Source organism: Hyla sarda, chromosome 1 (assembly GCF_029499605.1).
Source record: "Hyla sarda isolate aHylSar1 chromosome 1, aHylSar1.hap1, whole genome shotgun sequence".
NCBI lineage: Eukaryota > Metazoa > Chordata > Amphibia > Anura > Hylidae > Hyla > Hyla sarda.
The window spans coordinates 560,468,206-560,490,841 of NC_079189.1; the positions used below are offsets into that span (position 1 = coordinate 560,468,206).

At 43.7% G+C, this 22,636-nt stretch overlaps 1 protein-coding gene across 1 annotated transcript in view; it reads left to right on the forward strand.

Annotated features, from left to right (window-relative positions):
• Window positions 1–22,636, forward strand: part of LOC130311623 (aquaporin-7-like) — a 36,093-nt gene that overhangs the window by 12,212 nt on the left and 1,245 nt on the right. Inside the window, exons 2-5 of the mRNA XM_056552502.1 lie at window positions 14,341–14,467; window positions 15,162–15,299; window positions 15,824–15,942; window positions 16,059–16,276. Of these exons, the coding sequence (XP_056408477.1) occupies window positions 14,341–14,467; window positions 15,162–15,299; window positions 15,824–15,942; window positions 16,059–16,276 (602 nt within the window). The remainder of the gene's footprint in view (window positions 1–14,340; window positions 14,468–15,161; window positions 15,300–15,823; window positions 15,943–16,058; window positions 16,277–22,636) is intronic.

Here is a 22,636-nt window from a genome sequence, read left to right on the forward strand (position 1 = left end):
CGCAGAATGCTGGCCCCTGTGCACAGAGCTGAAATGTATAACAACATCAGCAATACTTTATCCCCCCAGCCAGGCCTCCTTCCGCCAGGGCTACACGAGACGCTGTGCCACCGATAAAGACTCCAAAGCAGCCACGCTTCGTCAGAGTGAGCGGCTGGTAGAGCTGAAAGTGGCGGGAGTTTCAAAACATCCGCTGCTGCAGCCCAGTGTCCCCTGCTGTGCTCCTGTTCCGCAAACGTCGCATACGCCCTACCTGAATGGAGAAGGGGGAGTTATATACTCACCTTCTCACTTAATCCCTATAAGCCCCACCTAGAGGTGCAGGAGGGTGCGAAAAACTCACGTCCCTCACACAAATACAGTCCTATGGGCTAAATACATAGCAATGGTGTCTTCTTCTCTTGCACAAAGACCTCCAAGATGAGTTGCAGTAACACAGCACAACCAATGAACAGCTCGGGGCTTCCAGGCCCAATTTACTGTGTACGGGGGTGCTGAACCACTGATCAGCGGGGGTGCCTGGTGATCAGCAATAATGGCTTATCCTGAGAGTCTCAATCATTTCAGCCCAGAAAACTCTACAATTAAAGGGGTACTCGCTGCTAGACATACCATCCCCTATCAAAAGGATAGGGGATAAGATGTCTGATCGCGGGGGTCCTGCTGCTGGGGCCCCCCGCGATCTCCCGAAGCACCCGGCATTCTAAACAAAAGCCGGGTTCTTGTGGCAGTGGTTGTGATGTCACGGCCACGCCCCCTCCATTCATGTCTATGGGAGCTGGCGTGGCCATGATGTCAGTATCACAACCTCCAGCTACGAGCATTCTAAACAAAATGTTCAGAACGCTGAAACACCAGAGTATCCCTTTAATTTAAGGCCATATTCAAACAGCAGAAAAGGGGTGGAATGTCCACCTGGGTGGACATTCGGCATATCTGCAAGTTCTGCCAGCTCTAGGACCAGACTTTCTAGTGGAATCCGGAGACACAATCAACACTATTCTACCGCGGAAGATTTGCTGTGTGCATAGTGCAGCAGAATCCTATTGAAATCAATGGAACTCTACAGCAGAATTTCCGATCTGAATATTTCTGCAAAATTTTGCTTCGAAATTCTGCAGTGTGAACATGGCCTAAGGCTAAAGCAGATTCCAAGCAGAATCATTGTGAAAATTCTGCCTGCAATCAAAGCCTTGTTGATGTCAATGAAAGATCCTGATGAGGATTATATTGACGTGTCAGTTCTTGAAGCAGAAAATCCTCATAAGGACCTTCAATTAACATCAATCGGACTTTGATTCCAGGCAAAATTTTCACATGGAAATTCTGGTTGGAATCACCTTCAATTTACTTGTTTGCCATGGTTTTTGCATGAAGAAGTTGGGGAAATTCAGTAAAGAAATTCTGGTGTGTACATAGCCTAAGACTAGGCTCACACTTTGAAATTTCCATCTGGAATTCTGCTTAGGAATTTCAGTCGGAAATTCTGGTGCAGCAGAATGCTATTGCTGTGGGATTCTGCTACCTACACAGTGCAAACACACACACACTAGCTCACTCATTCTTTAGGCAGATTCCACGCCAAAGATTTTGCCTTCTCTGGATAGGGCAATGTCCGTGCGGTCCTAGTGCCGACTGGTCACACTCGAAATCTCTGGACGGAATTTGTCTGGAAATTTCTTAATGTGAACCTAGCCTAAGAGTATACTAAATCAATGGTGATTGTGATCTTTTGTAGTTATGTCCCATGATGCATCAGTTCCAACTAGTTTCTTTTTTTTATCTTTTATACACTGGGTAGAGTTAACTGTCACAGGGCCATGTGTACCTACTAGCTGATATCATTCTAGGGAAAAGTTACTTAACATGCAGCTGATACATATCTTCATGTAGGAAACAATGTGTTATAGTGAAAAAATCAACACAATGGCTCTATTTTAGGGAGGTATAAGAAACTATAGTCCAGGGGCCTCCACAAATTAAAGCATTCCTCAACCAGGGGCCATCACAAACTAAGAACCTCAATCCACCAGGCACTGTTATTAACAAGGGTCTTTCACTAACCAGGGATCTTGATAAATTAGGGGCATCCAACAACTAAAAACAAAGTAGGGCCTCTATCATCTAGGGCCCTTCATCAACTAGGGATTTCCATCAATCAGGGGCTGTAACCAAGGAAGTTCTTCCACCAACTAGAGGCCTCCACCAAATAGGGGGCTTCATCAACCAGAGGCTATCACCAACTTTACCAACTAAGGGCCACCATTAACTAGTGGTCTTCAGCAACTCAACAGGCTTCTATCAACCAGGAACCTAAACCAATTAAAGGCTTCTACTACATAAGGGGCCTCCATCAGCTAGAGGCCTTCTAATCGGGGGGGGGGGGGGGTGTCTCCATACTCATATCTGCCTTCAGTATTAATATTAAGCAGGAAATGTAATCATGGCTGGCAGAAGAAGAGCCTGAAGAGCATTCCCTACCCCATGATTGATCACCTCATGGTATGCCCGGTTTAAACTTCCTCATTTGCTCTAAGTGGCATTGCATAGAGCAGAGAACAATGAGGGAACATTGTTCTCTTTAACTGTTAGGTCAAGGGGCCAGTGTTTAAGGCTCCATGGACCTGACAAGATTTTCTATTATGTTCTATGATCTGTATCATGCTCAGAGTTTCAGACATAGACAAATAACTGAGATGGGAGATAAAACATATAATATCTGTCATTTAGCTGATGGCTATTTGCAAAGTAATAAAATAATGTTTTCCTTCTAAGCTCAAGACTCATAGAGGCAGTGCTATGCCACAGCACACTCACCTCCTCCCTCTCTGCACTGTATGGTTGATGTAAGGAGTTTGGCTTCTAGCACTAAGCTCTGCACAGCAAACATGCAGGATAGGGAGTGGAAGGGGAGGGAGGAGGCTTGCATACTATGGCTCAGCACTGCCACTATGACACTTAAAGGGGTATTACAGGAAACACTTTCTTTTTATATAAACTGGCTCCAGAAAGTTATACAGATTTGTAAATTACTATTAAAAAAGCTTAATCCTTCCAGTAGTTATCAGCTGCTGAAGTTGAGTTCTCTCTGCTGACACCTCTGTCTTTCTAGGGAATTGTCCAGAACAGAAGTGATTTCCTACGGGGATTTGCTCCTACTTTGGGCAGTTACTGACACAGACAGAGATGTCAGCAGAGAGCACTGTTGCCAGACAGAAAAGAACAACTCAATTTCAGCAGCTGATAACTACTGGAAGGATTGAGATTATTTAATAGAAGTAATTTACAAATCTGTTTACATTTCTGGAGCCCAGTGATATAAAAAAAATAAGTTTTTTTCCTGGAATACCCCTTTAAGCTTGGAAGGAAAACATGATTTTCTAACTTTGCAAAGAGACAGGTTTGGCTTTATCAATATTTTATTTCCCTATCAGCTATCCTTTAATATAAGTGATATGTCATATCAGTGTTAAAACAACAGGAGATGAGAACATTCAACTGGTTCTGGCTTACAGTTAAACATCTAACATAACATATACTAGAACCAATGGCTCTTGGGAAGATGAGGATGGGTCTCCAAGGCATTTTAGACTTTTTTGTTTAGATGGTTTGGCGATGTCACCAGTTTCAAAGGCTTGGCAATATCTCACTGACAAGCCATCTGAAATGTGACTGGCACTGTAAGAAGAGATTTGTGGTTGGCACTATAGGAAGGTAGTGTATGGTGGTAGACTAAATTATGGGATTAAAAGACAGGTCAATGGATGGTAAAACAAGGGGACCACTGTTACTCTGTTTACAGTAAACCAGAGTTTGCTGTGCTTGCTTTACAACATAATAATAATGGTACTAAGCTGTATGTGTGTACAATAACAAATCATGGGCAGAATTAGATTTATTTGACTTTATGTAAGGCCTCTGGTTGGCTCCTACCAATGAATTGTCCCTCACCTCCACTGCGCTTGCCTTGCAGTCCCTACAACAATGCTTCTTTCTTGGATGTTGTTCCATCACTCACCCCTAGGGCATGTGCACGTGTCATTGCTGATATTTAAAGGGATGGTGCAATAAATCTGTCTCCTCCTACTCCTGCACTGTCTATGTAGGCCTGCTCTGCCCATTTCCTGATGCCCAAGTGTTGTTTGTGGTTATATAACATCTATAGCAAAGGTGTGCTGTATCTGATTCTGCTAGTCGTATAAATTGACCAGTTTTCTGGATTTCACCTCTTCCTGAGCTCTCATGTGCTGTTCAATCTCTTCTGTGTCTGGCCTGGATTGTTGCCCCTTTACCTGTGCTGCCTGCTTCAACCATCTTGCCTGCTACTGACTCTGCTTCTGCCTGATCCCTTTGTACCATGTGGACTCACTTGCTCACTACACTATGGAGCCTTACCCCTGGTGCTTCATACCAGTGCCTCCTGGTCCACTGGGCCAAACCAGGACCACGTTTGGGAGATAACCTAGTACTGTAGCAGAAGAAGTCCAGCATCCGCATCCCTGAATGGGATAAAGGGTGAAAACCTTTATCATAAGCCTGAGCATGGCATATTGCCAAATCTGATCAGTAGCACAGTGGGCCCACACCTATTGACTTGTTACAGTCTACAAAGGAACTGCCCATTGTTGAAGAGTATATACAGCATAATGCCATCAGATATGGGGGTTGACAAAGGGTGAACTTATGCACACATTTGTCGCATAGAAGTGGATACATTCTATAGTCCACAAAAAAACGCTATTTTAACAAGGAAAATATTTGGAAGGAGATAAAAGTTGCGTCTGGGTCTGGTACCTGGGAAAGTCCAAAGAATAATTTTGCATTGTGCCCAAGTTATGTTTCTTCTTGTTATGATATTAAAATATCCAAGTCCGATTTCTTTCTAGAATGATATATTATGATATCAGATTCCCATTGACATGCAATGTAACAGCTGAAAACCCAGTCCCGTGGTGACCACCTGTCACATGCTCTTCCCTGTATGTGAACACAGGACAATCTTTCATCCTTTATAACTATTTCTATTGTAGCCTTGGCTGTAAGCATGGGTTTCTGAAGCATACTCCAGGATAGACTTCTTGGAGAAACAGTAAAGTTATGAAGACATCCGATATTGTTCTGTGGCAAATAAATAAACAAATAGTTCCAAGCTCCTGTTACAACACAGTATACTGGGCCAAGGCTACAGATTGGATTATTAAGGAGGGAAAGGGTCAGTCGTCCTTCTGGATCAAATGTTCAGTCAACAGTTACCCTTCCTTTTCATCAGTCTCCTCATACATACTGTATAGAGATGAGCAAATTTTAGAAAAATTCAATTTGGACAAATTTTCCCAAAAAATTGTTTTGGTCCGAATTTATTCATGGTGAATCGCTATTAAAAACAAATATTTCTGGCCTACAGAGAACCTCAATAGGGGTGTAGAACACTTTGTCTTGCTGTAACACGCATAGGGTGTGTGCTGGGTTAGTGAAATAATACTGTTATTCAGTATGACATGCAGATCAGAGGCGTTGCTATAAGAATCACTTTCGCAGAGCGGCACAATGACAGAGCCTGGAGGTGGCATCAGTATGAGGAAACCACATAGTGGCTGAATGACACAATGTGCAGGTGGTGGCAGCATGAGGAGACTGTATAGTGGCTGAATGACACAGCGTTGAGTTGGCGACAACATTGGGTGACCATATAGTAGCTGAATGACACAGCCTTGAGATGGGGGCCGCATGAGGAGAACATATAGTGGCTGAATGAAACAGCCTGCAGATGGCAGCAGCATATAGTGGCTGAATGACACAGCCTGGAGTTTGCGGCAGCATGAGGGGAACAAATAGTGGCTGAATGACACCGCTTGGGGATGGCGGAAACATGAGGAGACCATATAGTGGATGAATGACACAGGGTGGAGGTGGTGACAGCATGAGGAGACCATATAGTGGCTGAATGACACAGCCTGGAGGTAGCGGCAGCATGAGGAGAACATATAGTGGCTGAATGACGCAGCCTGGAGTTGGTGGTAACATGAGGAGACCATATAGTGGCTGAATGACACAGCCTGGAGTTGGCGGCAGCATAAGGAGACCATATAGTGGATGAATGACACAGCGTGGAGGTGGCGGCAGCATGAGGAGAATATATAGTGGCTGAATGACACAGCCTGAAGTTGGCAGCAGCATGAGGAGACCACATAGTGACTAAATTATACAGCCTGGAGTTGGCGGCAGCATATAGTGGCTAAATGACACAGCCTGGAGTTTGCGGCACCATGATGAGAACATATAGTGACTGATACATCTTGGAGGTGGCGGAAGCATGAGGAGACCATATAGTGGCTGAATGACAGTGTGGAGGTGGCGGCAGCATGAGGAGACCATATAGTGGCTGAATGACACAGCCTAGAATTGGCAGTAGCATGAGAAGACCATATAGTGGCTGAATGACACAGCCTGGAGGTAGCGGCAGCATGAGGAGAACATATGGTGGCAGTATGAGACAGCTTAGAGCTGGCATCAGCATGAGGAGAACATATGGTGGCAGAATGAGACAGCCTGGAGGTGGCATCAGCATGAGGGGAACATATGGTGGCAGAATGAGACAGCCTGGATGTGGCATCAGCATGAGGAGAACATATGGTGGTAGAATGAGACAGCCTGGAGGTGTGGTGGCAATACCAGTACCCGGTGACAAAGCTGGTTGAAAAAAGGAGAACTTGGCATCAGATGTGTGGCATCAGGTGGGTGGCAGGATCAGAATAGTAGCTGAGGCAGGTAGACAGAAGAAAACGGTCTCTTTTGTAAAAGTGTTAGTGTGCACAAGTAAGTATTGAGGATATGCATTACGTAAAACTAAATTTTTAATAATATGCTTAGGGTAAAATATATGGACCCCAATTTTTTTTAAATCAAACAAAAAGAAAGGTGTGCAAAAAACACCATGTGCCACCTACACCATCAAGTATTGATGTGATGCAAAGACCTCCAAAAGGTGGAAGGGAACAACGTATGGTGCATTGTAACTGGTGGGGGTAAAAACTTCCCCTGTAAGGCCCTACTCTCGCATTATTAATTCCCTTCTTGGCAAGTGTTACTTGCCCTAAAAAGGGCGGCCCCACACAGGAACCTCTCCCTATTTCCACCTACAGACACTGCCATTTCCCAAGGTTTTTAGGTGGAAATAGGGATTTGTTCCTGTGCGGGGCTGCCCTTTTTAAGAAGAGTAACACTTTCCTCGAAAAGGTGGAGGGGAACAATGTATTGTCCATTGTAGCAGGGGGGGAGGGGGTAAAAACTTCTCCTATTAATCCCCTTCTTGGCAAGTGTTACTCACCCTTAAAAGGGTGGACCCACACAGGAAACTCTCTCTATTTCCACCTAAAAACCCAGGGAAATGGTAGTGTTTGTAGGGGGATATAGGGAGAGGTTCCTGTGTGGGGCCACCCTTTTTAGAATGAGTAACACTTGCCAAGAAGGGAATTAATCATGCGAGAGTAGGGCCTTACAGGGGAAGCTTTTGCCCCCACTGGTTACAATTTTAGAGGTCTACGCATCACATCAATACTTGGTGGTGTAGGTGGCACATGGTGTTTTTTGCACACTTTTCCTTTTGTTTGATTTAAAAAAAAATTGGGTACATATATTTTATTCTAAGAAAAGTTACGTTTTAGCTAATGCATATCCTCAATACTTCTGATGCCGAGGAATGTCTCTAACTGGGGAGCAGCACCTTAAATATGTTTAGCACTATCCATATTTGTGAAGTGTTGGTGTGGCACCATAGTCAATCTACTCTGATGCATCAGGCATTGGTGGGTGAAAATCCTGGCCGATCCATGCCTCATTCATCTTCACAAAGGTCAGTCTCTCCACATTTTTCGTGGACAGACGAGTTCTCCTTGGGGTGACTATGGCCCCCGCCGTACTAAACACCCGCTCTGGTGGCACACTACTTGCCGGGCTGGACAGCTTTTACAGGGCAAACTCTGCTAGTTGCGGCCACAAATCAAGTTTGGCTGCCCAGAAATCCAGCGGATCTTCAAGGTGTGTTGGCAGGGTTATGTCAAGGTATGCCACCACCTGCTGGTTCAGGTCCTGCTCCAGGTCTACCTGCTGCTGATGAGTTGCTTCACTATGCAGGTGAAGAAAGCTACTCATCAGCGACTGTAGACTCAGGCTGCTACTGATGGAGCGGGTACTGCTCCTGCCACCCCACCCCTCTCCAGCAGCCATGGCAGTGGAAGGTGAGCGCAGAGGGCCCACTGAGTCAGACTTGCGAGAGGATGGACGATGGCGCAGATAGGCATCGGCCAACTGACTATGTAGGATGCCTCTGTAGTATTTCAGTTTGTCCCCCCTCTCAGTGGGTGTAAAAAAGGCCCCCCATTTTGTGCTGGTAGGGAGGGTCCAATAAGGTGGAGAGCCAGAAGTTATCCCGCCTTCCGAATGGTGACAATTCGGCGGTCACTACACAAGCAAGTAAGCATGCATCGTGTCATTTGTGCAAGTGACTCGGAGGGACTCCCTGCCTCCATCTCCACTGCATACTGCCACGATGTGTCTGGGTCCTTTGTCTTGCCTTCCTCATAACCCTCTAGCTGCTCCTGCTCCTCCTCTCCTGTCAGATGACAAGAAAAACCACCCATCTTGCGAAAACCAAACTGTGCTCAACTGTGCCCCTCCTCCTTCTTCTCCAGTTCGCTGGCGCTACGTCTCCAGTGCCCTGACCGGCCATCGTTTCCAACACGTGTTGTAGTAGATGAAGCGGTGGAATGACTTGTTCATCCCTTAATCCTGGTGACTGACTAATAATGTGGCTTCCTCAAAAGGCCTGAGCAAACGGCAGGTGTCACGTATGAGCTGCCACTGGTTGACATTGAAGTTACACAGGGGAATCCCCCTATCCGCTTGGATCATCAAGAAATCAGTGATGGCTTTTCTCTGTTCATATATTCGGTCCAACATATGGAGGGTGGAATTCCAACGTGTGGAAATGTCGCAAATCAGACTATGTTGAAGCTGACGCTGCAGCTCAAGGAGGGTGTGCTTTGCGTTGTACGAGTGGCTGAAGTGCATGCAAAGTTTCCTTCCCATTGTTATGATGTCTTGCAGATGGGGGGAACACTTCAGGAACCACTTGACAACCAGATTGAACATGTGTGCCATGCAAGGCACATGTCTCAGGCTTCCTTGTTGCAGCGCATGCAAGATGTTCTTCCCGTTGTCGGTCACCATGGTTCCCATTTCCAGTTTTCGTGGTGTAAGCTATTATTCGATTTCTTGATGAATGATTTTTAACAGTTCCTCCCCTGTGTGATTCCGTTTGCCAAGGCAAACCATGTGAAGAACAGGGTGACACTGCCGTGCCCTGCACACATGGTATGCTGCAGGGGCACTGAGACTTGTCCGTGCAGTGGAGGATGAGGAGGCAGAGTGGCACACTGTCACAGGACCAACGGCCTGAGAGCGTGGAGGCGGAAGCGGCGTGACCTGTCCAAGTTGCTGTTGTGGCTGTGCAGGAAACACATTCACCCAGTGGGCCATAAAGGACATAGTTACATAGTTAGTTACATGTATTGTCCCTGACCGTAGTTACAGGACCCTGGCCATGCTTCACCTTCTGCGGACACATTTTGCATGTGGCCAGGTTAACAACCTCCGGATGCTTGATGAAAAACTGCCACACTGCCGAGTAGCTGATTTTCCCACCAACAGTCCGCACTGATTGACTGCTACTGCCGCAGACTCCAGGAACCCCCTGTTTCACTACCTCCCGGGAAGGTTGGCTGTCGTGAAGCAGGTGGTCTACCCTGGGCACGTTTGGCTCCAGACTTTCCACTTCTGCCACCATGCTGACTGCCAACCATGCTACCACCTTGCTGGCTCAGCTGCTGCCTCACGGGCAACCTGCAACCCTCTTCTGCTGATGAAGTCCCTTCTGCACCCGGCTCCCAAGTGTGATCGGCCTCATCATCATCGCGTTGTGTCTGCACGTCACTAATGTCCTCCTCAGGTTCCTCAACAGTGTCTGCTTCAAGAGCCTGAACCCTCGCAACATCACCTCCCACGCCACTCTACTCATCACAACATGCCCGCCTAGCAGAGGAAGCAGTGGATGTCTCTTCCACTTCTTGTCTGGGCAGTAGCTGCTGACTGTCTTCTAGTAGATCGTCCTCACTAAATAGTGGAGCTGAACCCAGAGCATAAGATACTTCTGTGGGGGAGAGAACAGCATAGGACAGAGGCAATTGGAAGACAGGGACTGCTCCCAGGCCATGCCAACTGAGGGTTGTGTCTGAGGAACCCACCAACTGTTGACTGGGGTATCAGATGTCACTTGTGATGAAATGTATGACTGTGTTAACCAATCGATGAAGGCAGATGGATTTCTGGTTGAGACGGGACCGCTAGCTGATACCGGGAGCTCAGGCCTCTCGCTGCAACTCCTGCTGCCACTCGCCCCTAGTCTGCTGTGATGTCTGCCTGAGGAATTGAGGCCTCTGCCACTCCTCTGTGCACGTCCTGGCACTTGTCTGCCTGACATACTTAGTGAGTATATGAGAGGAGGACAATGTCCTCCACTATGCTTAAAACAGTATTTGTCTACAACACCAGCAGGTGTGTACTTTTGGCTGGCCTTTCACAGTATCTAGTTCCTTAAGATTTTAACAGGAATGAAATTGTACACCACAGAGATGTACGTATGTGGTATGCACTTATTAGGGGAGGACAATGCGCTCCACTATGCTTAAGACGATATTTGTCTACAACACCAACAGGTGTGACTTTTGGCTGGCCTTTCACAGTATCTAGGCCCTTAAGACTTTAACAGGAAAAAAAATAGTACACCACTGAGATGTACGTATGTGTTATGAGGAGAGGACAATGCGCTCCGCTATGTTTAAAAAAGAAAGTATTTGTCTACAACACCAGCAGGTGTGTACTTTTGCCTGGCCTTTCACAGTATCTAGGCCCTTAAGGGTATGTTCACACTACGAAATTCCGCCACTGAAATTGTTCAGCGCAAAGAAAGAACATGTTCATTCTTTGCGCGGAAGTCCGCGAGCACTGCATAGCATGCATGACGACGCAGTGCCACGCGGTCTTTCCGCCGCCGGCTGCCAGTCTGACTCTGTAGTGTGAACATACCCTAAGACTTTGACAGGAACAAAATAGTCCATCACTTATATGTACATATGTGGTATGTACTTAGGAGGGCAGGGCAATGCACTCCAGTACCCTTAAAACAGCATTTGTGTACATCACCAGCAGGACAAACCAGTGCTGCAGCACACAGTCGCTGTGTACTACACTCAAAATTGCACTTTCTCTCTCACTCTCACTCCCTTCCCTATCAGTGCTTCTAGGCTAGATTTGGGCTTGAGGTGAATCGCTGCTGTAGAAAAGCTTTTCTGTGCAACACACAGCGCTGTCTGTCCCTCTCTCTTTATCTGCAATAAAAGGATGAAGTGACTGGCTGCAAGATGGCTGCCGATTATATAGGGCTGTGACATCACAGGGGTGGCTGGCTGCTGATAGGCTGCATGCTGCATGTGATTCAGGGTCTTCCTGCCTACCCTTGTTCCCGCCTTCCCAGGATTCCTTGCCCCATGTCCTCACATGTGGATCCACCATTTCAGATGCCCTGGAGCCTGGACAGTTTAATAAAGCGATTTGTGCAATTGAATCTCAGTGATATTCGCATTAATTGCGAATCAAATTTTTCCTGAAATTCGTAACAAATTCGGATGTCAGATTCAATTCGCTCATCCCTAATACTGTACATCAACCCAGTGTCAGGCAGTTCTGCTGGGGTTGGGATGTTGCACCTTTTCTCAGCAAAATGTGCAATAAGAAGTAGAACACTATATAGATGCCTATATAGATGGAATAAAAAATGTTTCTAATGTAATGAATGGATCTAGTTCTGGAAAAGGGTTAGTTTCTCCTGAGTTTAGCTGATTCGTCCTGCGTTGCTGGGATGACTCCCTTCTCAGGTTGGATGTATACATTCAGCTAGTCTGTCACTTCTTGCCTGTGTTTGTGTTCTTTCTGCACTAGCTCTTGAATTTCTCTGTGCTTGATCGATCCTCTGCATTTTGTCCCTTGGCTATATGACTATTCTTCTGTTTTCGGTATTTTTACGGCGAGCACTCTAGGTTTGGATTCTGCTACTTTGATTACTCTTTTACTTTTTGTCTGTGTTTTGTATTTATTTCTATGCCTGTTAACCTATTGTGTACTAAGCTGCTTACCTGACTTCCGTACAGTTTTTGTTTATTGTATTGAACTTCACTAGGCCTTGCATCGTAGTAGAGTAGGGTCCAGCACCGTGGTAGGGGGCCATCCTATTCAGGAGGTGGGCATACCCAAAGGCAGGACAGTGGCCTGGATGAGCACAAGGCTGCACTTTTCCCTGTCCGTTGTGATAGCCAAATTGCCCATTCAACAAGACCCAATTTCTAAATGCATGGGTTGTATTGTGAGAAGTCACTGCTGATGTTGGTAAAAAGGACCACTATGTGTGTATACTGTACCTTATTTTCAGTCCTCTATGGAAATCCTTTTAATGTGTTCTCCACTGCCTCAAAAAAGTAAATTTCATAATAAAACAAAGAAATGATAACATTCGTACTCAAGAATTGATAAATATAAAACAGTCACAAATGTGGTCAAAAAAATTAGGTTAAAAAACAGACTAGGTTCAAGTGGTGCCGTGTGTGCAATACCAACATAATTACTTTACATCTGTAGTATTACTGCACTAGAGGTTTGTAATATAGAAGAGCAAATGTCACTGAGCTACGCAATGTGTTTGGAGTTGTGCGTTATCTCCAATGAGTCCATTAACCTTTTCCCGAGATGTGTAATTTCCTGTATTTTTATTCATTAAATGACAATATTTTGCCCATGTTACGGCCCAGTTTCCCTGGTGGGACATGTTTTGTATTTGCCTATATATTACATAGTGCTCATTAGCTCCGCTTCAGATCACGGATTGGGATCATCTGCTCCATCAGGTGAACGTGTAAACAAAGAGTTTGAGGGTAAGGATTGTAGCAACATAATATTCTGTATGTAATATTCTGAATGCATCATGATTGGAAGGAAGCATACTTAAGAAAAGCAATGCATATGGGGGGCTTGGATGAAGGTTATCATCACCCAAGAAGACAATATCATGCTAATGTTAGTCTTAAAAAGTACATAAAGAATCTGTTAAAATAAAGATTCTGTTTTTAAAAAAATGCATTAGTGTATATATATGCAGTAGATATCCTAAATACCTTTTATTATTTTTTCCTTTCTGTCTGCTTGACTTGTCAAAGGGGTGAAGTACACTTTATTTAAGATGGCTGATGTCACATTAGTACAGACACAACCCGTCGTAATTCAGAGCAGAATCGGTTGCGATATGGAGCTCATGATGGACGGAAGCCATCTTTGTGTGTCTGTTATTCATGAGCACATTATACTTCATTATATAGGGATTAATGTAATCTGCTGGGTACTACCTATTTTTACCCCGGTATTACACTATATGATCACCAAAACTGTTGTCATTTAAAAAAAAAAAAAAAAAAAAATGAACATTTTCCCCCTATAAAAGATGAGCAGGAACATATATATATATATATATATATATATAGATAGATAGATAGATAGATAGATAGAGATATATAATGGCTAGGAATATGTTTATGGTTTTAATACTAATGAATTCTTTATGCACTCACAACAGCTTGTTCTGAAAAGTCACTCAGAAGATGGGGTTGCCATCTGGGAGGTAGACACTTCATTCCAGTATTGCCACATATGCAATGTGCTTTATGGTAGCTGAAATGTGTGGGAATTTATTCACAATTAAATGTTTGACAGTAAAATATTGGACAGTACCCAGATCCCCCCGCCACTATGAGACCAGAAAATCACAGAGGGCATACATATAGATCCTTATATGTGTGTATAGTCACGTTGTCCTACCTTATCTAAGATTCCAGAAATAGAGCTGTCATTAATTGGCATGTCCACTAATGATAATGTGATGCCTGAGCTTAATCTGTCCCAGTCTACACAGTAAAGCAGAGAGCTCTATCTTTAAGCAATCAACCATTTTAAGCAGCAAATTCCCCTTTAGCATCTCCTGCATGATATTCATGAATGGCCATTTGTGCACAATGCAGTGTTTCCAAACCAGTGTGCCACGAGATGATGCAAAACGATAATTCCCAGCGTGCATGTTTGCTCTAGGACCGTTTTTTTTCTTGTGTATTTTTGCTGTTATTGCTGTGTAAGAATTTGGAATGAACATAATTTAACATCTGCTTATTTCGCTCTTCTTCTCAGATGTTTGGTTTGGGATCTGTCGCGCAGGTGGTTCTGGGTAAGAAGGAATTTGGACAATATCTGAGCATTAATTTATCTTTCGGAATTGGAGTCACCATGGGAATCCACGTGGCCGGGGGAGTGTCCGGTGAGTGTGGCAGTAAATAATAAGATGTAATACTACATCTGAGGGAGGCTCGCTAAATGGTGACACGCATGACGGGAGACTGTCACACCATCCTTCTCTTGTACTGTACAGAATTAACTCTAAAACTGTGTCATGTAAAATAAAGGGTTCCCTACTTTAGACAATCCCTACATGTTAGGCTAGGTTCACAATTCAATAAAGGGATGCCGACATACACTGTAATGCACTGCAGCAGGCCCCATTCACTTCAATGGCTTTAATGTAGTCAGCTAGTTACTATGTTTGGGTCACTTCCCTTTGGTATATGCTTATGTGCCAGGACACAAGAGCGTAGTATGCTTTTCCCATGGCTAGATAGGGCTATTCACTCAAGCCTTATTGCTATTATGCAAAAGTGCCCAGGGGGCGTTCCCTAGCAGGGCAAGAGCCCAGGTAAGTCTGGGAAATGTCATCTTTATCAGTCATATGATGTAGGCAGATTGAAGTGGTGCATAGAATGGGGGAGAGGACATGGGCTGGACTTACCTGGGCAAGGTTATTGCCATGCGGGGGAACATCCCCTGGGCACCTGAGCTTAATTTGAATATTAACAAAAAAGGCTTCTATCTCGCTGAGTACGAAAGGTTTTTACCTAATACTGTAATATATATATATATATATATATATATATATATATATATACACTCTATTTCAGGAGCCCACATGAACTGTGCCGTGTCACTAACCAACTGCGTCCTGGGAAAACTTTCCTGGAAAAAACTCCCAATTTACATGATTTCTCAAATCGCTGGAGCGTTCCTGGCGGCTGTGATCGTATACTTTTTATACTATGGTAATAAACCTTGTTAATATTTTAAGCATGAACATAATCATCATATGGTAGAGCCTGGTAATTTTTGAGAATGCAAACTATTAATACCGCATGGACTATTTAAAGGATTCATTTCATTATATTCTTGTATATAGGAGCAGTATTATAGTAGTTATATTATTGTACATATAGTATGATAGTAGTTATAATTCTTGTATATAGGAGCAGTATTATAGTAGTTATATTCTTGTACACATGGGGCAGTATTATAGTAGTTATATTCTTGTATGTAGGAGCAGTATTATAGTAGTTATATTCTTGTACATAGGAGCAGTATTATAGTAGTTATATTCTTGTACATAGGGTGCAGTATTATAGTAGTTATATTCTTGTCTATAAGAGGCAGTATTATAGTAGTTATATTCTTGTCTATAAGAGGCTTTATTATAATAGTTATATTATTGTACATAGAGGGTAGAATTATACTGTATTCTTGTACATAGGAAACAGTAATTGATCAGAATACCATTATCTTCTCTATACAGAGGCTCTGTATAATTACAGCAAAGGAAACTTCACTACCACAGGTCCTTTGGAAACAGCCAGTATATTTGCCACCTATCCGCAGCCCTACCTGTCTATAGGGGGTGGCTTTCTAGATCAGGTAAGTAAATAACCTGTGAAGTATTGAGATTGGCTGCCTTCATGTCATGCAGATATCCAGATTATCACCAAGAATGAAACCCTCCATTATACTGCTTACCTGTTATATCATTACAGGTGATCGGCACAGGGGCCCTGCTGCTATGTATCCTGGCTATAAATGATAAGAAAAACAATGGCGCTCTCGATGGGACACAAGCTGTGGTTGTCGGCCTCCTGGTTACAGTTATTGGGATGTCAATGGGGATGAATTCAGGATATGCTATCAACCCTGCCAGGGATTTGGGGCCACGTCTCTTCACTGCAGCTGCTGGATGGGGAGTGGAAGTATTCAGGTAAGATCTAAGCTATAGATGCAGAGCTGAACTTGTCATCATCCTTTAGAGTAGTGGTCTCCAAACAGTGGCCCTCCAGCTGTTGCAAAACTACAACTCCCTGCATGCCCGGCCGTCCAACGGCTGTAGTATTGCAACATCAGGAGGGCTGCTGTTTGGAGACCACTACTCTAGAGTGCAGCAGCTTTTTTTTTTTTTTTTTTCATTCCTATTAGTGGGCATGGAATGTTTTAGGGTTTATGTCAAACTTATTCTCATGATACCATAGAACTGTTTTTCACTGCATTACATTCCCCCATCTGCTATTTTATGAACTGTAGCTTAGATGTCATGGAGTTTTAGATAGATGATATCACATGGTATGGCTGGGCCTTGTGGTACGCCATGGCCTTGTCATGGTTCACTAGGTTCAAGGACCTCACAGGGCAATTTCATTCTGTAGCTTGGTGAGGAGGCAGCACAGATGGTTCCTTGATGTTGTTGAATCTCGCGGAGCACACCCTGAGGATAGCAGTCTCTGTTTTGATAAAACTTGGGGTGCCCTTGGTGGTGTAGTGCAATAAAGCCAAGATACTGTGAGTCGAAGACGGATGTAATGGGTCTTTTGATTGAAGCATACCTCTTACATCACAGAAAAAATAATGCTTTGATATGTTACTCACTAGGTCATACAGATGCTTTACATGTGTTTTTATGTCTTTACTTCTGTATTTGGATCACAGATCTTTCCATTCTGCTGCTCACTTATTCTAACATCCACTGCTCAGAAAGGGGCATGTCTAAGGCAAGCACTGAGCCCGTTCTCACTCACCATGCATTTACTTCCTCCCTGAGTCTGCTGTGATGTGCTGAGTATTTTAATCCGATCACTGCAGGCTGCTCTGTAACCCCCTCCTCTCTTATGCTGCAGTCTAATAGGACAGGAGTAAGTACAGAGAAATTTAAGTCCCACCCTCACTTCCTGGACTTTGTCCCTGCTTGTGCTTCAACTGTGACAAAGATGATGTTGCAGCTGAACAGGATTATGTTCTTAATGGTATGGGGACCCCTCCTGGTCTTTTTTTATAAGCCATGATTTCTATAAAAAGATCAAAAAATTTAATTAAGTATATTAGAAAGAAATTCATGTTTTTCTAAAGGTTTTTGATTCTGACAGTGCCCATTTAAAAAAAAAAAATTGGGTAAAATAGAGGCACAGTCTTTTGGTATAGTTCTTAACATGTAAGGCAGTGAGGCTTTAGTGTTAGCATAGGTGGTGGTAGAGGTTGGGCAGTTGTCCTCATGGTCACCCTTCCCAGAGGTGATGAGATCACACTGGTGGTAACTAACAAAATCATGTAGTCACATGACCTCCATTTTGCTCCGTAGTGAGCAGATCTTGATGGTAGAGTGAAATCACAGCCAAGGCTGCATCGGACATTAGGCAGCAGTGTTGAGGGGGCAGCAGTGAGTAAAAAATAATTTTCATATAGCTGCTCCTGCCATTTCAGTCTGAGTGCCTAGGGCAGCACAAGCTGTAAACTTAAAGGGGTACTCCGGTGAAAAACACATTTTTTTTCTAATCAAGTGGGGGCAGAAAGTTATACAGATTTGTAAATTCCTTCAATATTAAAATCTTTATCCTTCCAGTAATCATCAGCTGCTGTATGCTCCAGAGGAAATTGTGTAGTTATTTTCTGTGCTCTCCGCAGACACCTTTGTACATGTCAGGAACTGTCCGTGTGACGTCACGACTTTGGATAGGGGATAAGATGTCTAGGGGTGGAGTACCCCTTTAAGCCCTAAAATAATAATATAACACAGTATAATGTGATGCAATTCATAACAATATAGTAACATCAGGACATGCTGGAGTACTGTGATCACCCTACCTGGCTCAGGTTTGTCTTAGTAAATCATGACTTTGCATTGTGTTTATTGGGTAGTTAATAACAATTACCTGGGTCCACGCGATGACAGATATTACACAGCTGACACACAGAGTCCCGGTGCCTGCATGATGCGTGTTCCATGAATTTGCGGTCACGCCTGTGTTATCACACATGTACGATTAGGCTCTGCCAGCAAAATATTGTGTTTCCATTTACTAGAGAACGGTTGACATGGATTTACTTTAAGGCGCTGTGATCACATCTCATACAGTCCTCCATGAAATCAGAGAGAGATAAGCATTGTCTGATAGGAGAGGCGTGAGCACCGAGATATCCCGAAAACCTCACTGATCGGGAGGGAGAAACATTCATGAGAAGGTCTTCTGAGTTCATATATGAGATGGTGGGAGGGAAGGAGGGGGTCTCGGGAGGGACTCAAAAAGTATCTGCCCCCTGTATGGAAAATGTTGTTCCCCTGGTTCTATTCTATTTCCACCAGCATGAACTTAATTTTAATAGAGATGACTGGATTTTATGGGGGAAATGTATCAAAACCTGTGTAGAGGAAGAGCAGTGCAGTTGCCCATAACAACCAATCAGATCGCTTCTTTCGGGCCTGTGAATAATGAAGAAGCAATCTGATTGGTTGCTAGGGGCAACAGCACTGCTCTTCCTCTACACAGGTTTTGATAAATCTCCCCCTATGTCCTTAAAAGTTTTCTTAAGGATCACATCCATAACAAGACATTACATCAGAGATTTAAAGGGGTATTCTGGGAAAAAGGATTCCCAGATCAACTTGTAGTGGCCCAGTAAGGGAGGTGTTACCCCGTGCTCCTGCTGTCCTGTCAGGCAGCCTCCTTTAGTGTCCCCAAGGCACTTGTTTCCCCATTGTACATATGTTATACCATGTAAAGCGTTATAAAATGTAATGTTGCTTTAAGAGTTATACCATGTGATATGTCATGTGATTGTTACCCAACCAATGACCAGGTGACCCCAATATAGGCCCTGGGTGGAGCTTCTCTCTCTTTGATCTCTGCTCTTCTGCTAAGCTTAGGTCCGGGGCAGTTTTGACTAGTGTATGTGTCCAGAGTGTTGGAGACCTCAAAGTCCAGTCCTGCAGCCACCATCAAGTCAAGTAAGCCACAGCTTTATGAGTCAAGTCATGTCAGTCCCTGTCATTTGTCAAGTCAGTCTGGTCTGCATTCAATTGTCCAGTCCTACTACAAGTCCCAGCAAGCCCTTAAGGTCTCTGCATCACTGGTCACCTCCTTGGACCCTGGCTAAACTTTTACCAACTGTCTACCCTCAGTAAAGCTACCATTGTCCATAACTTGGCATCAGAGTCTTTATTGCCCCCGTGCCTAGCCCAGGATCCAGCGGTATACCTTCGGGTGGTTATAGGCTAAACCATCCCCGTCATGAATACAAGGGGTTAATGCCATCTGCCCCTAGGGTAACAACATATACACACACACCTCCATCCCTGCACCACACACCCCTCTACCACAAACTTGTGCCAGTAAGTTATACAGATTTGTCAATTTCTTTTATTTAAAATATTTAAGCCATCCAGTACTTATTAGCTGCTGTATGCTCCAGAGGAAATTGTGTAGCCGTTCCTTTCATCATACATAGAACCATACGATTCCAACAGGATATTAGTGTCTCTAGCAACAGTTCATAGAACAGTGCTTCCCAAACAGGGTGCCTCCGGCTGTTGAAAAACTACAACTCAAAGGATGCCCGGACAGCTTCCCTGGTTGGGAAACACTGCCATAGAATAGAGAGTAAAACTAACCCCAAAATATTTTTTAACTATATAAATAGCAAAAAGGTTAAAAATGAAAGTGTTGGCCCTTTAAAAAATGATGAGGAAAAAATTATAAACGGGGATCAGGAAAAAGCAAATATATTAAACAAATTCTTCTCCACTGTATTCACCGAGGAAAATGAAATGCCAGGTGAAATACAGCGAGATAAGGTAAACTCCCCAGTACAGGTCACCTGTCTAATCCAGGAAGAAGTACAGGTCACCTGTCTAACCCAGGAAGAAGTACAGTGCCGCCTACAAAAAATCAAAATAGACAAATCACCAGGCCCAGATGGCATTCACCCCCGGTGTTCTAAAGGAATTAAATAATGTAATAGACAGACCCCTATTTTTAATATTCAGGGACTCTATAGTGACAGGGACTGTTCCCCAGGACTGGCACATGGCAAATGTGGTGCCAATATTTAAAAAGGGGTCAAAAGGTAACCCTAGGAATTATAGGCCTGTTAGTTTAACCTCCGTTGTATGTAAATTGTTTGAGAGTTTTCTAAGAGATGCTATTTTGGAGTATCTTGATGAAAATAAATGTATGAATCCATATCAGCATGGCTTTATGAGGGATCGGTCCTGTCAAACTAACCTAATCAGCTTTTATGAGGAGGTGAGCTCCAGGCTGGAGCCAGGGGCAATTGCTGGATGTCGTACTGTATATCTGGATTTTTCCAAAGCATTTGATACGGTGCCACATAAAAGGTTGGTGCATAAATTTAGAAGGATTGGGCTGGGGGAGAATGTGTGTAAGTGGCTAAGTAACTGGCTCAGTGATAGGAAACAGAGGGTGGTTATTAATGGTACTTATTCTGATTGGGTGACTGTTACTAGTGGGGTACCACAGGGGTCAGTCTTGGGTCCTGTTCTATTTAATATATTCATTAATGACCTTGTAGAGGGGTTGAATAGTAAAGTAGCAATCTTTGCAGACGATACCAAACTCTGTAAAGCGGTAAACACAATAGAGGACAGTGCACTGTTACAAATGGATAGGTTGGAGGTTTGGCTGGGAAGTGGCAGATGAGGTTCAATACTGATAAATGTAAGGTAATGCACATGGGGAGAAAAAATCCGGCCTGGGACTATGTATTAAATGGGAGAACACTTGGGACAAATGATGTGGAAAAGGACTTGGGAGTCTTAGTTAACAGTAAATTCAGCCTTAGTGACCAGTGTCGGGCAGCTGCTGCCAAGGCAAATAAAATCATGGGGTGCATCAATAGGAGCATAGGTGCCCACGACAAGGAAATAATTCTACCGCTGTACAAATCACTAGTCAGACCACACATAGAATACTGTGTACAGTACTGGGCACCAGTGTACAAGAAAGATATAGTGGGGCTGGAGAGGGTTCAAAGACGGGCAACCAGAGTAATACGGGGAATGGGAGGACTACAGTACCCAGAAAGATTATCAGAATTAGGGTTATTTAGTTTAGAAAAAATAAGGCTTAGGGGCGACCTAAGAACTATGTATAAATATATCAGGGGCCATACAGAGATCTCTCCCATGATCTATTTATACCCAGGACTGTATTCATAACAAGGGGGCATCCTCTACGTCTAGAGGAAAGAAAGTTTCTACACCAGCACAGACGGGTTCTTTACTGTAAGAGCAGTGAGACTGTGGAATTCTCTGCCTGAGGAGATGGTCATGGTGAACTCTTTAAAAGAATTTAAAAGGGGTCTGGATGCATTTTTGGAGAATAATAACATTACATGTTTGGGATTCTAGATCTATATCAACTCAGTAGGGACTTATTAGGGTTATAGGTTAAACTTGATGGACTCTGGTCTTTTATTTGACCTTATGAACTATGTTACTATGTTACTATTATCTCAAATGGACCAATAGGAGTCCAACAGGATATCAGAGCCTCTAGCAACAGTCCATAAAAAACTATTATCTCTCATGGACCCATAGGAATCCAACAAGATATCAGAATCTCTAACAACAGTTCATAGAAATCTACTATTTCACATGAACCCTTCGGAGTTCAACAGAATATCAGAATCTCTAGAAACAGTCCATAGAGACCTATCATCTCACATGGGCCCATAGGAGTCCACCAGGATATAAAATTCTCTAGAAACAGTCCATAGAGGCCTATCATTTCACATAGACTCATAGCAGTCCAACAGGATGTCAGAGTCTCTAGCAACAGTCCATAGTAAACTACTGTCTCACGTGGACCTATAGGAATCCAACAGGATATCAGAGTCTCAAGCAATAGTCCATAGAGACCTATCATTTCACACAGACCCATAGCAGTCCAATCAGATATCAGAGTCTCTAGTAACAGTCCATAGGGAACAATCATCTCTCCTGGACCCATAGGAGTCCAACAGTATAGAGTCTCTACCAACAGTCCATAGAAAACTAATATCTCACATGGAATAGGAATCCAACAGGATATCAGAGTCTCAAACAATAGTCCATAGAGACCTATCATCTCACATAGATGCATAGCAGTCCAACTGGATATAAAAGTCTCTAGCAACAGTCTATTGAGACCTATCATCTTACATAGACCCATAGGAGTCCAACAGGATATCAGATTTTCTAGCACAGAGTCTCTAGCACATAGACCCATAGCAGTCCAACAGGATATCAGAGTCCCTAGCACAGAGTCTCTAGCACATAGACCCATAGCAGTCCAAC